Source organism: Eleginops maclovinus, chromosome 17 (assembly GCF_036324505.1).
Source record: "Eleginops maclovinus isolate JMC-PN-2008 ecotype Puerto Natales chromosome 17, JC_Emac_rtc_rv5, whole genome shotgun sequence".
Lineage (NCBI taxonomy): Eukaryota > Metazoa > Chordata > Actinopteri > Perciformes > Eleginopidae > Eleginops > Eleginops maclovinus.
In genome coordinates this window covers 2,143,006-2,157,654 of record NC_086365.1, presented here as the reverse complement: position 1 = coordinate 2,157,654, position 14,649 = coordinate 2,143,006, and the positions used below count along the sequence as shown (strand labels likewise).

At 43.3% G+C, this 14,649-nt stretch overlaps 1 protein-coding gene across 2 annotated transcripts in view; it reads right to left on the bottom strand.

The window, feature by feature from the left end:
* LOC134878937 (protein PHTF2-like) overlaps positions 1-14,649 on the bottom strand; it is a 37,320-nt gene that overhangs the window by 49 nt on the left and 22,622 nt on the right. The window contains exons 4-20 of one of the 2 annotated variants that reach the window (XM_063905123.1): positions 10,754-10,823; positions 10,407-10,565; positions 9,306-9,471; positions 7,807-7,968; positions 6,484-6,712; positions 6,135-6,281; positions 5,904-6,060; positions 5,739-5,809; positions 5,366-5,494; positions 5,205-5,290; positions 4,910-5,102; positions 4,700-4,831; positions 4,518-4,604; positions 3,588-3,743; positions 3,410-3,505; positions 3,207-3,332; positions 1-2,219 (exon numbers count right to left, since the gene is read on the bottom strand). The exon at positions 1-2,219 is cut by the window's left edge and continues 49 nt beyond it. In XM_063905123.1, coding sequence (XP_063761193.1) covers positions 2,199-2,219; positions 3,207-3,332; positions 3,410-3,505; positions 3,588-3,743; positions 4,518-4,604; positions 4,700-4,831; positions 4,910-5,102; positions 5,205-5,290; positions 5,366-5,494; positions 5,739-5,809; positions 5,904-6,060; positions 6,135-6,281; positions 6,484-6,712; positions 7,807-7,968; positions 9,306-9,471; positions 10,407-10,565; positions 10,754-10,823 — 2,187 coding nt within the window. In that variant the 3' untranslated portion in view covers positions 1-2,198. The remainder of the gene's footprint in view (positions 2,220-3,206; positions 3,333-3,409; positions 3,506-3,587; positions 3,744-4,517; positions 4,605-4,699; positions 4,832-4,909; positions 5,103-5,204; positions 5,291-5,365; positions 5,495-5,738; positions 5,810-5,903; positions 6,061-6,134; positions 6,282-6,483; positions 6,713-7,806; positions 7,969-9,305; positions 9,472-10,406; positions 10,566-10,753; positions 10,824-14,649) is intronic. The other variant, XM_063905124.1, reaches the window with a different exon arrangement.

Genomic DNA, 14,649 nt, shown 5'->3' with positions numbered 1-14,649 from the left:
TCACAAACAAATATTCAGACTTTTTGAAAACAAAATGAAAACGGAGTCCTTACGTAGATTCATTTTCATACGTACAGTTCAAACGTATTTGTTCCTTAAAAACAGTAAAACGCCTCTCATTCTGACGTGAGAAACAGCCTTTACAAATGAACAAACAGAAAGCACTCAATAATACACAAAGTATTTCCAAAGGGAAACAAATATATTGTAAAGCATAATGCTGCAAATACATTCTTTTTTTCCAGCAGAGACAAACGAAACAAACATTAAAATAAGCACTTTGGTCGTCCCCCTCACACACTGAAGGTCAGAACTTTATTTGTATGAATAAAGTGAGTTTCAGTTAGAGTGCGAACATATGAATCACATGAAGATGTTTTCTGTGGGTGAGACACTTCATGTACCTGGTGGGAGTTATTTCAGAGTGATGCCAGTTTTCTGAACAGGTATTCACTCTGTCAGCAGGTGAGGTACACACACAGATCTGTTGATATTGAGACAAGATGTAACTTCTACTCTTCCATTTTTAATCTGTTATTAAAGTGCATATCTTTATCTGTTCTAACTGCAGCGTTCAAAAACATCTGACAGAGGCTTCCACTAAAGATCACGGTCATGCAAATTAATCTATTGTCTAGTCAGCGATATCAAAGTCTGTAGAAATCTGAATTTCTAAAACGGTTCACCTGATGGGTGACACAGGCTGTTCGGGAGCTCAACTCTAAATGCTGTTAGGAATATACATTTATATTTCGGGCACTTATACACCTTTTTCAATTTGCAACTGTTGACAGTATTTTTTTAGATAACAAAAGAAAATAAATGACATTCCCTCGATGTAGAAAATACATTTCACTCAATAGTGGACGAGAATAAGGATTGATTTTTTACTGCAGTCAAATAGTGCAAAAATGATCTTCTATAACTTTCACTGCTTGATGGGAAATATAATAAGGGTCAAAGAAAGATACAAAGGGGAATTTATAAGGACTTAGAAAAAGAAAACAGATTTACTAGGATAGGATGTTTTATGATGCGACAGAGGACGTTATAGACATGTGACTCTTTCAATGTTGCTGCAAGGAATTGTGGGACAGCCATATCTCCTTTGTATCCATAAAAAGGGGGCAAGTGTACCCCGACCTAAAGGAGATAGGAAAGGAAGCATTGAAGCTCCTTTGATAGGCTTTTAGAGACTTATCTCTGAAAATGACCACCACTGAAGAAACCTCAGAGGAGACCTGTGTGAAGTTACTCAGAAACAGAAGGAAGTGATCGTACGCGTGTGTACTAAATGAGGGAGTAGTTTGTTGTGCAGGGAATAGTCTGATTTCCTAATCTGCACAAAACGTCCTCACACGCTCCTAAGAGCAGTCATTTATTCCTGAAATGACATGCGACTACAGAACTGTATGTGTGGTAATACTGTCAGACCCTGCTGGGGTCAGAAAACGTCTCTTTTTAAACGTCTTATCTTTGATTGTTTCTTGCTGATGTCCTTTGCGCCCCCCCCCCCCTCCTCAGTGGTAACAAAAAATAACTTTACCTGCATAAAACATATAAAATGTAACTTTAAAAAACAAATTGGAGTGGTATGAGGTGATTGTTCAAAAGCCAGGAACTGAACCAAAGCAGACACATCACAGATACTAACTGTACTTTGATGAGGATACGCTCAGAGATTGTTTGAATACATGTATTCAAATAGAACCATTAGGTTGCAATTAAACTGAGGGTCATTCTGACAAATGTCCCTCAGTTTTATAAAGACACCACTGGACCAAGATGTTTTTTTAACAGACTTTAGGGTCGTAACGGATTCAATTTGTTTGAAAGTTTTTAACATATAAATAATAACTCTCAGTTAAAGCAAATAAAACACAAACAGAACAACAACATCCCCCCCCCGCAGCTCAACACTGCGCTCAGAAGGAGCTGAAATGAGAACCATCACGGTAACATAACTTATGATAATACTAACACTTGTTGTAGACGGGTAAAATATAGCATCAACATAAACAAACTACAGTTCAAATAAAAACACTGAGTGGGTAAATAAATAGTTTTCCCAATTGCACAAAGTGGGACCGCTGGAGGTGAGAGCTCTCGGTATGTGGAGACCTGCGTTCAGTCTTTCAGTCAGACGACCAATCAGTGAGCCAGTCAGCGAGCCAGGACCCGCCCCCCTCCGCTCACTGTCACGATTTGATCTTCCATAGCTGGAACAGAAGCACAGGTTAGGAGACACGGCGTGATGTGAACGTTCCCTTTCCCTCTGGAGAGTTCTGATTATGTCAAGTCATTTACAGCTCTGGAAAAACCACTCCAAATCTTTCTTAAATGTTTATCTCTACACGTATAGCAGCCATTCCGGTGTCTGTTGAATTCCAACAGAGAGAAAGTAGTAGTTTATAGCATACAATAGAAAAAATAATAATCATTTACCTCAAAGACAAATCTCTAAATATTAAAACAAGGGAACTGAAGATGCTGCAGAGGCAGGAAGAGACGCCCTGCACGCACTAAAGCTAAATTATGAGTTATACATCTGGGAAAAATGCTAAAAGTATTTCGTGTATGTAATGCATCATTTAAACAGCTGATCATATGTCTCTCATTTTTTTGTTAAATGTTTAACCAAATGTATTATTTATAAGTTTATTCTGACCAAAACTGTGTATGTTGAAGCGGTGCCAGTTTCATCATTATTTTGTACAATCTTTAGAAAACGTTATTTAAATAAAATACAAAATTATTGAATAAATATGTTCCCAGGTTCATACTTAAATCAGCTTATTCTGTATTACTAGTATTTGTTATTGTCACTGTCCATGCTTTTTGCAAACTACATGGTGCTAAAGCTCAGTGGTGATGGGATCAGCTGCATGGCAACAAGAACTAAAGATGCTAGCACTCTGTCACATTTTAGCTCTGAAGCTAGCTGCTTCACTGACAGGGAGGAAATACATCCAGTCATGTTGCAGGCAAAGATCAGTGTGTATCCAAAATGCTGTATAAGACTGAGTGAGAATGACATGATGAGCAAATTCATTGTTGAGTTGTGACCATCTATACTGTCCCAGAGGTCTTCAGTCAGTCACACAGGAGTGGACGGAGCAGAATTCTTGTTCACCCATTGACTTTTAAGGCGTTCCCAAACTGTGTGAATGACTGGCCTCTGAACTTCTCTACCGGCACACACTCACCTTCAGGTTAAATCCTAACAGGTCAGAGATGACCCCCGACACAGCGGACAGGATGACCACCTGGGTGATGTTGTAGAGCAGAGGGTTCATCGTCAAACCGTACAGCCTGAAGGGAGTGTCCAACTCCTGCAGAGAGAGGGAGAATTAAGTAAGAACTATTTAACGGTTCTTCAGAAATGGAGTTGAGAGGATCTGTGAGGTACCTTGAGCAGTTTGGTGGCCAGCTTCAGGACGTTGTTAACCAGAGTCAGCTCCTCTTTCTTGTTTGGCTTCTTCTCCATCTTCAGGTACAGGTTAATCTGTAGAAACACAGACCCAGTGTCAGTGTGTGGAGACGAGTCTGCTGGGCAGGGATGAGTGTGTGTTCTTCGGTGTGTGTACCTGTTCAGTGAGCAGTATGGAGGTGTTGCTGTACTTCTTGCTGGTCTCGGAGCCCAGCGTGACGAACCTGAGCAGGAACAGAGACAGACTGGAGCACCAGATCACCAGCTCCCAGTTATAGTGACACTCCAGGAACGTCTCGTGCACGTGCAGCAGCTGAGGGGGGGAGCAGACACACCGGTTACTTCAGACCTCAGCGCCTTTCTGATTCAACTAAAGCCACTGTGTGTACATTTATTTTAAAAAAACGCACTAGGACTTCATCCAAAATCATAAAGAGTCACTGAATGTTTGTAACCGTCTCAGAACATGTCTCTGTCCATACTGACTGAAGATGCATGGCAATTTAAACAGGGAGCAGGTAACCCTCACACGGCTCAAATAAAAGCACGCCTCCTGTGCAATACATAAAGAAGTGACGTGCACAACAGCTCGATAGCATAAACAACAAGGCCTGCATCACAACACTTGTTTTCAAAATAAAGACTTGTTTACTAATGACAATAGTTTGTCCATTGAAAAACGATAAAGGGCTTTTATTTTGAAACGGAAACATCCATTACACACTTAATGTATATATAATATCCTGCTTTATATTTTGTTGACTGTCTTTTTTATTTCAACATGTATATTTGATCTCTATTGAGATGTTTACACATATTGGATTGTTTATATCTAGTCTCTTAATTTCTCTAATGTACAATGCCTTTTCTTTTTTTTCGATCAATAAAGTACTTCTCTTTTCATATGGTCTTTGAAACTGTACTTCTAAATAAACTGCCAAATGATCATTCTCTTTGCTGACACGCAGAAACATAGACCTCAAAACTAGCCCATTGACTAGCCTCGTGTTATTTCATGCTACCCTAAACTATTACAATCATCACCTGTCACCAGCCAGCAGCATGTGTGAGCCTCTGGGAGAAATACCTGAGCGCAGCAGATGAAGACGACTGACAGAGTGAGCAGGAAGGCCGACGACACGATCACATCCACGGACCGCTGAGGACCCCGCCGCTGAGAACACAACAGGGTTATTGTGAAGATAGATTCCATTTACACAGCGGAGAACTTCCAAGTATGAACAGGAAGGAAAAACGCATACGACGTACCTTGAGGTAGGAGCGTAACGACAGCCACATCTTGATGTTCTGGACTTTCTTCAGTCTGAAGTGAGGGACTTCAGACTTCCTGGCTCTGCGGGCTGAAGTCAGGTGACCAAACAGCTTGGCAAACAGCAGCCTCTGAAACACGCGTTCATAAAGTATCACAGCTGACCGGAGAGTTCAGACGGTCAGCAGTAAACTCCCTCTCTGTCTCACCTGTTTGTACGTCCTCTCTGCCACGCTGAGCAGGAAGAAGAACAGCCATATAAGGCAGACGCGCACCAGGAAGCTGAGTGTTACCATGGTGATCACCAAGGCGTCCGATCCAGAGCCGCCCCCCAGAGCCACAGACAGCAGCTCATTGGCTGAAAGAGACATCAGCTGATCCAGGTCCCGGTACTGAGCCAGCCTGCAGGACGGACAGAGACTGACATGAGCACCAAGAGACGACACTTCCTGTCAATAAAGAGGAACTAATAAACTAAATATTGAGAGGGTAATGATGCAGTACCTGTACACAAAAGGTGTGAGGCCGAGCGTCACGGAAACCAGGTTCCCAAAGACCTGGTAACCAATACCAGGAGTGAAGAGGTTCACCTGTGAAGGAGAACAGGAGTGAGTACGTTCTAATCCTCAATGTATTATTATTATTATGGAGTAAGAACACCTTACTTTGTTCATGATCATGCCGCTGATCTCCAGGACGGACATGTCGGCCTTCTTACACTCGTTTCCCTCCCACACTATGGCGCTCACTCTCTCCAGACCGGGGTGAGAGCTGTGCAGCCAGGGGGAGTGACCCTGAGGAGGACAAAAAGGACACATCAAAATAATGTGCTTTCATTTACAGAAAGCAACAAGATGTCTAGATTAGGTTGGAAATCTAAACTTTAATAGACGTTCCAACAGCTTAGATGACTTAGTGTCAATCAGGTCAGATCTAGAAAGGTAATGAAGTCATTCAGATTAATATTTATATTAGCCATCATCAAAACGTTTCTCAACATGAGAAGTTTACTGTCCAGCCCAAACAGGGTTTACAGACCTGGTGGAAGGGGTCGTCTCTGTATTCCTTTTTAGCGGGGGGGCAGACCGGCGTCCCTCCTCCTTCTCCCTCTGTAAAGACAGAGTGACAGGTGTCATGAGGAGCACATCTTTATTTTAGCAGCTGTCCAAACTACAGGCTGTGTGTGTGATTCCGTCCTCTGACCTGTCTCTGAGGTGCAGGAGGACCTGCACTCGGCACAGTGCAGGAAGTCCTCCCACATCACGTCCTCTGTCTCCGACTCGTGTCGAGTGCTCTCCGAGTCCTGAGTCCTCAGACTGGAACATCTGGAGCTGCAGCTGGTGCCAGACTTTGGGACGTCCTGTCACAGAGAGGGTTGTTGTTTAGGGAAAGAACAACATCTACTGTTTGTGTTTGTGGGTTGAGCTGCTCTACCTCCACAGCGTAGTGTTTCTTGTAGTGGTGTGTGCTCTTGCGGTTTCTGAGCGTACAGTCGCTGTTCATTCTCTCCACCCCCCGCCGTAGAGCTCTGTAGGACGCTTCAGGGTCCTCCTCACTGGACGCCTCGTCTGATGCCGGCTCCTAAATACACAGAACACACATCAGACAAGAGAAGAAGAGGTCCGGAGCGCTCGAAGGGTCATAAAGTAGCTCTTTGGTAAATTCAATAAAGAAGAAAAGGTCCAAGGCACTTTCCCTTGTGCTTTGGACCCTTATTCTTATCTGAAATGTCAGCCAGGCTCTGGATTATCTGTTTGCAGCATTGTATCTCTGCATGGATCACCTTGTTGCTGCTGGCCAGTATCAGCCCCGTGCTGCGGGGTGTGTGAGTGTGTGCGGGAGGGACCAGAGAGGTCCAGCAGACCTCGTCTGTCCTGTTCAGCGAATCACATCGCTGCTCGTGGAGCTGCAGCCCCTCCTCGCTGCTGCGGTTGGTCACCCGGCCGTCCAGCGACACGTAGCCGTTGTCCGTCTCTGTGGACTTGTCGATGGACAGTTTGGACTTTTTAGATCTGGAGGAGCAAGTGAGAGAGGAAGGGTGGAAGAGAAGAGATATGTAGATGGACAGATGGGTACGGAGAGGGGTTTAGATAAACACAGCAGGGAGAGCAGCAGCTAGAGTCATACCTGAGGGGATCACTGACAGGAGGCACTGTGGAACATCACACTGAACACAGACAGCCATTCAAGTTAAATAGAAAGTTAATAACTGAATGGGTTAGGCGATAACAAACAGTCAATCTTAAGTGTCTTAAACTAAAAAAAAAGTGATTATTTTTTTCTGAATTTAGATATTTTATCTTCTGCATTTTTATTATTTATATTTTGATATCAGCTCTGTGCCCTTTAGTTTATATAAAGAAATGATCATTAAATAGGATATTTGAGAACCATTCTAAATTACAGTACGAAAGGACAGCTGGAGCTTAATGAGCTGAGGGAGAGAGCTGGCAGAGGAGGAAGTGTCCTGCACAGCAGCTGGCAGATAATCGATAGGAGAAACCAGATGAAAGTTCTTCAGTGCTCTGAAAGGTTCCACAGTGGTGCAGTCTGCTGAGAGGAGAAGCATGGGGAGGAAGCTGCCGTCCGACAAAGGTAGGATACATTTCCAATTATAGACTATTTGTTGATATCGCTTTAGATAATGTATCACAGATCTTGTTCAGGCTAAACCAGACAGCCCGTGCTTCTCCTGAACACAGCTCGGTCATCAGTCATGCACGTCAGAATCAGCTGCAAAGTCCCTCGGCCCTCCCTGGAAACAGCAGTGCACTACTTCTGTTGTTCAGGAACTTAAAGATGAGCAGCTAATGATCGAGAGCTGCTGATCAACTTTGAGAGGAGGTTCCAGATGTGAGGGGAGAGGAGGAGATGTTGCAGCTGGATACTCCCAGGTTAGATCTGAGTCCAGGCTGGGGTTCAGTTCTTCGTCAGATTATTTCAACTAAATCTCATCATTTGATCAAATTATAGATTTGGAATTAACTGATTTTAACTCAAAAAAATAAATTACAAGCTAAATTGGGTGGAACTCTTTGAGAGGGAACTGAACCCCGGTCCTGTCTTTGCAAATCATCTCATTTTAGGAAGTTGTGAAGATACACACCCAGCTTTACAGATATCATGCCAGAAATCTTGGAAGAGAGTGCCCAGGCTGTATGTGCTGCTGGCTGAGTGGGAGTGTGGCGCCCCCTCCTTTGTGTTATCGGTAGTGCTAGACCCGTCGCCTTCCCTATGCACCTCCATCTGAGAGGCCTTCCTCAACTTCCTTCAGTTTGGAAAGAATAGAAGGTGGAGAGACTTAGAGAGGACCTGGAGACTAAGAAGACTTTGAACTACAGCAGTGTGTCCAGCTGGTACCCAAACTCAGGCCCCCCGCTGGACCCAGGCTGGTACAGTCAAAAGGCTCATTCTACCAAAATCCTCTTTCAGGTTGTGTTTCTGTGAAAGTGTATCGCAAAGAAAAGAATCAAAACGTGTTGGTGAAATGTAATAATTTCCTCGTATGAAGAGGCAATTTAATCTCAAGACAGGTTTTAGTCCTCATGTTTCTCCATGTCTTCAAAGACAAATAAAAACATCATTTATGCCAATATCTTACATGAAAGGTTTCAAAAAAGTACATAGATGTGATATGTAAACATCAAATATGAATATTTTCTGTACGGTCATTTAAGTTCAAAGTCAACTTTTGCAGGATTTTAACATAAAAGTTAGATTCGTGCAGAACTGCTCCTTCAAGATTTTACAAAAGGACAAAGAGTGGGGAAGAACTGGGTTGTTTTTTGATTTTCAAACCAAAAGACAATACAAACAGGATGCTAAAAGAGGCTTTCACCTATCTGCTAAATAAATAAACCACAATAATGGCTGGTGTTGAATTGTTTCACTCTGCCTTCTGCTTCTTTATGAGACGTCAATAAGAGTAAAGAGGAAAAGAGACAGAACGAGAATCAGCTAGTGTAAATCTCTTCTGTACCCTTCCATGACTCTAAAGCCCAGAGGCTGATAGTGAAGGAGCAAACCTCGCTCCTCGCTCCCTCTCAAAACCCTTTCCAAAACTGTGGCATGGTCCAATTTTCAACCCAAAGAGTGAAAATTGTCTTCAATCATTATGGAACATCAGCCGCACACTGACGATCTTCAAACCACAAACTTTGCTCCTAAAAAACTACAAAAACACACACACCAAGGGGAACTACTTCCTACTATCACACACATGACAATCCCATCTGTGTGACAGTGACATTTATTTATCATGGAGAGGTTCACAAGCTCTTAGACAACCATGCCTTTCTCTGTGCCTGATTCTTGCTCAGGAAAGAAGAACATAACTGTCCCAGGATTAAAATAGTAAAATGAGTCAGAAAGCTGAAAACTGTTGACAGAATCTCTCTCCATGATAAAGACACTTCTGTTCAGTGAGAGGAAACAGAACACACACAGGCCTACTGTCTCCCCATGATCTCTTCTTGTACTGTATCTACATTTCTGCATAACTCCTCTATTTCTCACTTCTCCTACTTTCTCAGTTTGAGCTATCCTTCCTCCCCCCTCCCGCTCCGCACTGTTCTCACTGTTTCTTTCCTCTCCCTCTGCCATTACCTGCGTCTCTTTCCCCCGCTGCTGGAGGCCGGTTTGGGCGTCCTGGTGGAGACGATCTGGCAGTGGACGGTGCCGAGCAGCAGCATGAGCCAGATGGCTCCAAACACTTCGGTGGTCGGTATCCCATGAGGCTGTGGGATGATCACATACAGGACTGTTGCTGCCACTGCAGGGGAGAGAGGGGATGAATAGAGAATCTGATTATTTAAACGCAACCAAAACATGAAGCTCTTCACTGATTTGTTCCTGTTGCACATTTACTGCACAGTCCAGTCACACTGCTTCAATCAGAGAGGCATGGTATGTGCATTTAACTACAATCCTGCAGGAAAGGAAGTCAAGATGTGGGGGATCCACATAATATTCTAGAGTTTGTGGAAAAGGATCTAAAGTTTGAGTGACTGAGGGACTTAAACTCATCGTGTGTTGCTTTGTGGCTGCTCCATGTGTTACTAAGCAACAGTTTGCTAACATTATAGCCACAACCAGTGAACAATCAACAGAATTCTGTGCCTTCAATGTGTCTGCAGTCATGAGCGCTTGCTGAATCTGGTAGCAAATCAAAGACGAGGTGTGTGAGTGTTTTTATGCTGCATGTGTGGCAAGTGAGCAGGAAGGGTGGAGGATTGAAGAGAGAAATCAAACAGTCTGTTTCCGTCAGCATCAGGATGGTGGTGGGAAACACCGTTCAGCAGAAAGAAAGAGGCTTTTTTATCTCTGTAAGTGTGACCTGGGAGTGCTCCATAAGACATGATGAATATGTGTTTTTGTAAGATAAACTGCAGATTAGACGCACATTATCAGCCGCTGAACATCCTGTGGAACAGCTCTTTGGTTGAAGATTTAATCTGATTCCTGCCTAGATACTAAATTAATCAGTACAAATGTTAGAACACAACGCAGCCGCTGGCCTCTTAAGTCTCAGAACTCCGAACACTTAAAAACATGAAATGATACGCAACAGTCTGACTTACTTTTTCTGGTCTAAACGGAAGCTAAATCTCTCCCTGCATAGTGTGGAGGAGGTGCACACACACACGCACACACCCCCACACCCACACACACACACACACACACACACACACACACACACACACATACCCTGCAGCAGATAGAGAGCAAGCAGCAAGAGGAAGATGGTTCTGGAGGTGACCTGGATCCACCATCGATAAAAGAACGGAAAGCAGACCACTCTGACGATACCCTTCCGGGTCAGGGACGTCCATGGACTCTCTGGTTTGGCCTTTGCAAAGGCCGACCCTTCAGAGGAACAGAGCAAATACATCAGGTCAACGAGGAGAATGACTATCTTAATATCATTCTTTCTAAGGCTCCTTCTTTTGTCTGCTGATCTTTTAACCTCCTTCCATCACAAATCGACTCTCATTCTGCATCGCTTTCTTGAGTATGTATTCAGTCTAGCTGTGACAGACACAACTTGTTCTCACCTCTAACCAAGTCCACGTCTATCAGGTCAGGTTTGACATGTCCCGTCTTCTTTGGCTTGTTCCTCAAGCCCTGCAGGGGGGGACAGAGAGACACAGAGTCAATGATGGACAAATACACAGATTATGAATAAACACATATTGACACACACAGGAACTACAGGAGGCCTCTCATGCATATTCTGCCTTCATGAACACACACAGTCAGTGTTTGAGGAGGCACGCCGTGCACCTAGGCTCACACAGCTACTGGCTCTACTCTCCATGTCACTGCGTCTACTCACACCCACTACACTCAACTGATCTGGAAAACACGTTTAAGGGGGTCTGAGTGTAAACATTTCTTTGCATTTAGTTAAGAATTGAGGAGGGGAAACATCAACGTCATTCTCTGACAGTCTGCAGCAGCCGTCACTCCCCCAGCGAGGGTTTCTCTCTCATGGTGCTGTGTGCAGTATATGAGCCAGACTCTAACACCCCACTGTGGCACGCCAACTTCCTGTGCCAACTAGTCACTTCCTTCTTATGCTGCACACACACACACACACACACACACACACACATCATCATCTGTGTGTGTGTGTGTGTGTGTGTGTGTGTGAGACTTCTCTCTCAGCCAGGATGAGAAACTTTCCTGAATGTTTTATTGTTCGCTCTAAATGATGTGGAGACTTTTTGAGGGGCAGCGGGAAAAAAATTGAACATTTTAAAAAGGTGTGTGTGAGTACGAGAATGAGTTATGGGTAGCAGCCTGACACTAGTTTAGTTTTTATGAGCTTATCAAAAGCTCTGTGTATACAACATGTGAACACACACACACACACACACACACACACACACACACACACACACACACACACACACACACACACACACACACACACACACACACACACACACACACACACACACACACACACACACACACACACACACACACACACACACACACACACACACACACACACACACACACACACACACACACACACACACACACACACACACACACACACAATTACTCTGCCTGATCTTAGGAAGTGTTTTCATTTCCATCCATTAATGTGAAATGTGAAAAAGGGAAAACCTGAGGCAGTGTTGAGTGGTTTCTATGAGGAAGCAGTGATATCTGAGGTCAGGCGACTGGTACTGCACTCGTATCGAATACAGTTTGGTATGGAAAGTTATTTCTTGGAGCAAACAAAATGAGGAATCTGCACTGGTTATGAAAAACGTTCAAACTATTCTCAGCACTACGGGAAGGTTTTTATTATCAGTGTACGGAGAAACTATCTGTGCATAAGTTACATTTCAAAGCAGTGAGTCATATTCAAAAGGTCTGAGAAAGAACACACACCACCGTCCAGGTAAATGTGATTGCCCAGTATTTACATACAGCTCACTCAGGGTCTGTGTTATCAGTGAGAGGCCTGACACAGAGGCACGATGGGGGCTTTATCTGCAGATAGCAGCACCAATGAGCTAATGCGGAGTGCAAGTGTGTGTGTGAGGTTGACAGGGAGAACGTGAGAAAGGAAAAGGGAAGGAGATTTGTGTGTGTGAGAATGCTGGTCTAAAAGAAGCCAATCGATAGGTTCCGGTTGGCAGTGGATCACACACACACACACACACACACACACACACACACACACACACACACACACACACACACACACACACACACACACACACACACACACACACACACACACACACACACACACACACACACACACACACACACACACACACACACACACACACACACACACACACACACACACACACACACACACACACCTCTGCGCTATTCATAGTCCCTCTACGATCTAACTCCTCCTCCAGTTAGAAGATAGGATGTCGTCTCAGTGCTTGATGACAACATGAATGGCAATTTGCAATATTTGATTTATTTATTCCTTCAGTCTGAATATTTAACTCTTGAATGCCAACACCAATCATTTCTGCTTAGTTGAATACCCCGGTGTAGTTACATCAAAATGCTGTCTTAATCTGATTACGCTGCATGCATGTAAACATACTCCGTGCATAGAGTGCTGCAGGAGTGAGTCCTAAAGCCCGGAAGTGAGTTAGCATTTTACCACTTCCGGTTCCCTCGTCTCAGAGTCAGTGGGATTTCTCCATAGGATTTTGGAAAATAGCTCCAAATAAGGTCTGTGGTTGACTTTAAGAGACGGATCACGTTTGGTTCTACGACATTAATCCATCAGCAGGTTTTTCCGGGTCGGCCTACAAAAATACATCATCCCTGTGGCGCTCTATACTTTACACTTTATTATTTTAATTGAAACGGTTTATTTTGCACATTTTAAATAAAATGTGTTCATTTTTTTTCTGTCAATTTATTGAACATGTTAAAGATTTTTTTACTTGGTATAACAATAAATAATCATTAGTTTTCCTTCATGTTCAAAAGGGGCAAGAAGAACCATGAACACGTCTCTAGTCCTGACTCTGGCAAACATTTTTAGATTGATAAATAATCCATTTGTTGTTTCTATGTAAGTAGTTTTTGTAGGGCTCTTTTTTGCAAGGTAAAAGTTTTTCACAAATTCCACACCAGTAGGCTGTAGCTTGTGCTTCTTTCATACACTATGACTATTTTTGATTTAATTACGATCAAAACTAACTTAGCTGTGATATTCATGGTTATAGATTTATGAAATGACGCACGTGTCCCTGCGTATGGAGATAAAAGATTGCCCAGCCATAACAAACACATATCTCAGTTCTCCTTCTTTGCTTATTGGTCTTTATCCATTCTGTTATTACACATTCATAATCCTGGTGCAAATAAGCGTTGTTCTTTGTTGTATAAATATAAATCTAGAGTATGATAAAGTGAGCATAGATGCTAAATAAGTCATCCCTGCCGTATCAGATGCTGCTTTTTTCAGACAGCTGAATAGATTCATGAGAAGAATTGGTTATCTACATATTTATGAGAATCTAAACAGTACAGTTAACACCTGATAGGGCTGAGGAGGGGACACGTCGTACATCCAGCCCAGGCTAAGATAGACTGTCTGTCTCAGCTGCTCACTCCACTGACCAAGAAGCAAGGTCGCAGCGCTCTGTGTGTGTGTGTGCGTGTGTGCGTGTGCGTGTGTGTGTGTGTGTGTGGACTTTGAGCACATTAAACAGCACGGTGTGTTTCCCCTCTCTTTACAGGAGAGGAGGTACAGCAGGAAGTAAAGATGGGACAGAAAGTAGAAACTGTGATAACATGACAACAGAAACTAAATGTAATCCTGCCTTAAAACACTCAGAAACAGCACTGGATCCTTGACCCTTACTTTAGGAACGTTGGATATAATAAGATCGGTCTATAGATATGAGAAGCAAGGTGTTTACAGGGTGAAAGGTGAGAGGTCACAGAGGACAGCTGACCACCGCTCCGGACTCAAACCGATCGCCTAAAGCCATTCACACGGACGAACAACACTGTCCAAACCAGGGCCACATACAGAAAAACACACAAAGGGCTGGGCCCCTCACTAGAGATATTGCCTCATAAATTGAGTTCAACTTGAAATGACAGAGTTGATTTGACATTGGGCTTATTAACACATGAATACAAGTACAAGTTTCATGAGTGGGCCATATTCTATAATACTTTTAGAATTTGCTGAGGGCTGATTCAAAATGGACCACAGGCCGCATTTGCACCCCGGGCCATAGTTTGGACACCCCTGGTCTAGATCTATAACATCTTATATTTTAACTTACAAAGTTATATCACAAAGCAATAGAACAGGGGGCAACAATAACGCATCATCAACAACGGAATAGTTCTCACAGTGGAGTTGTATTGTGGGTGAAGTAAGTGCCAGGCACTCTTTAGCAGTTCTGCTTCGTTTGGGACCAATTCACGATTT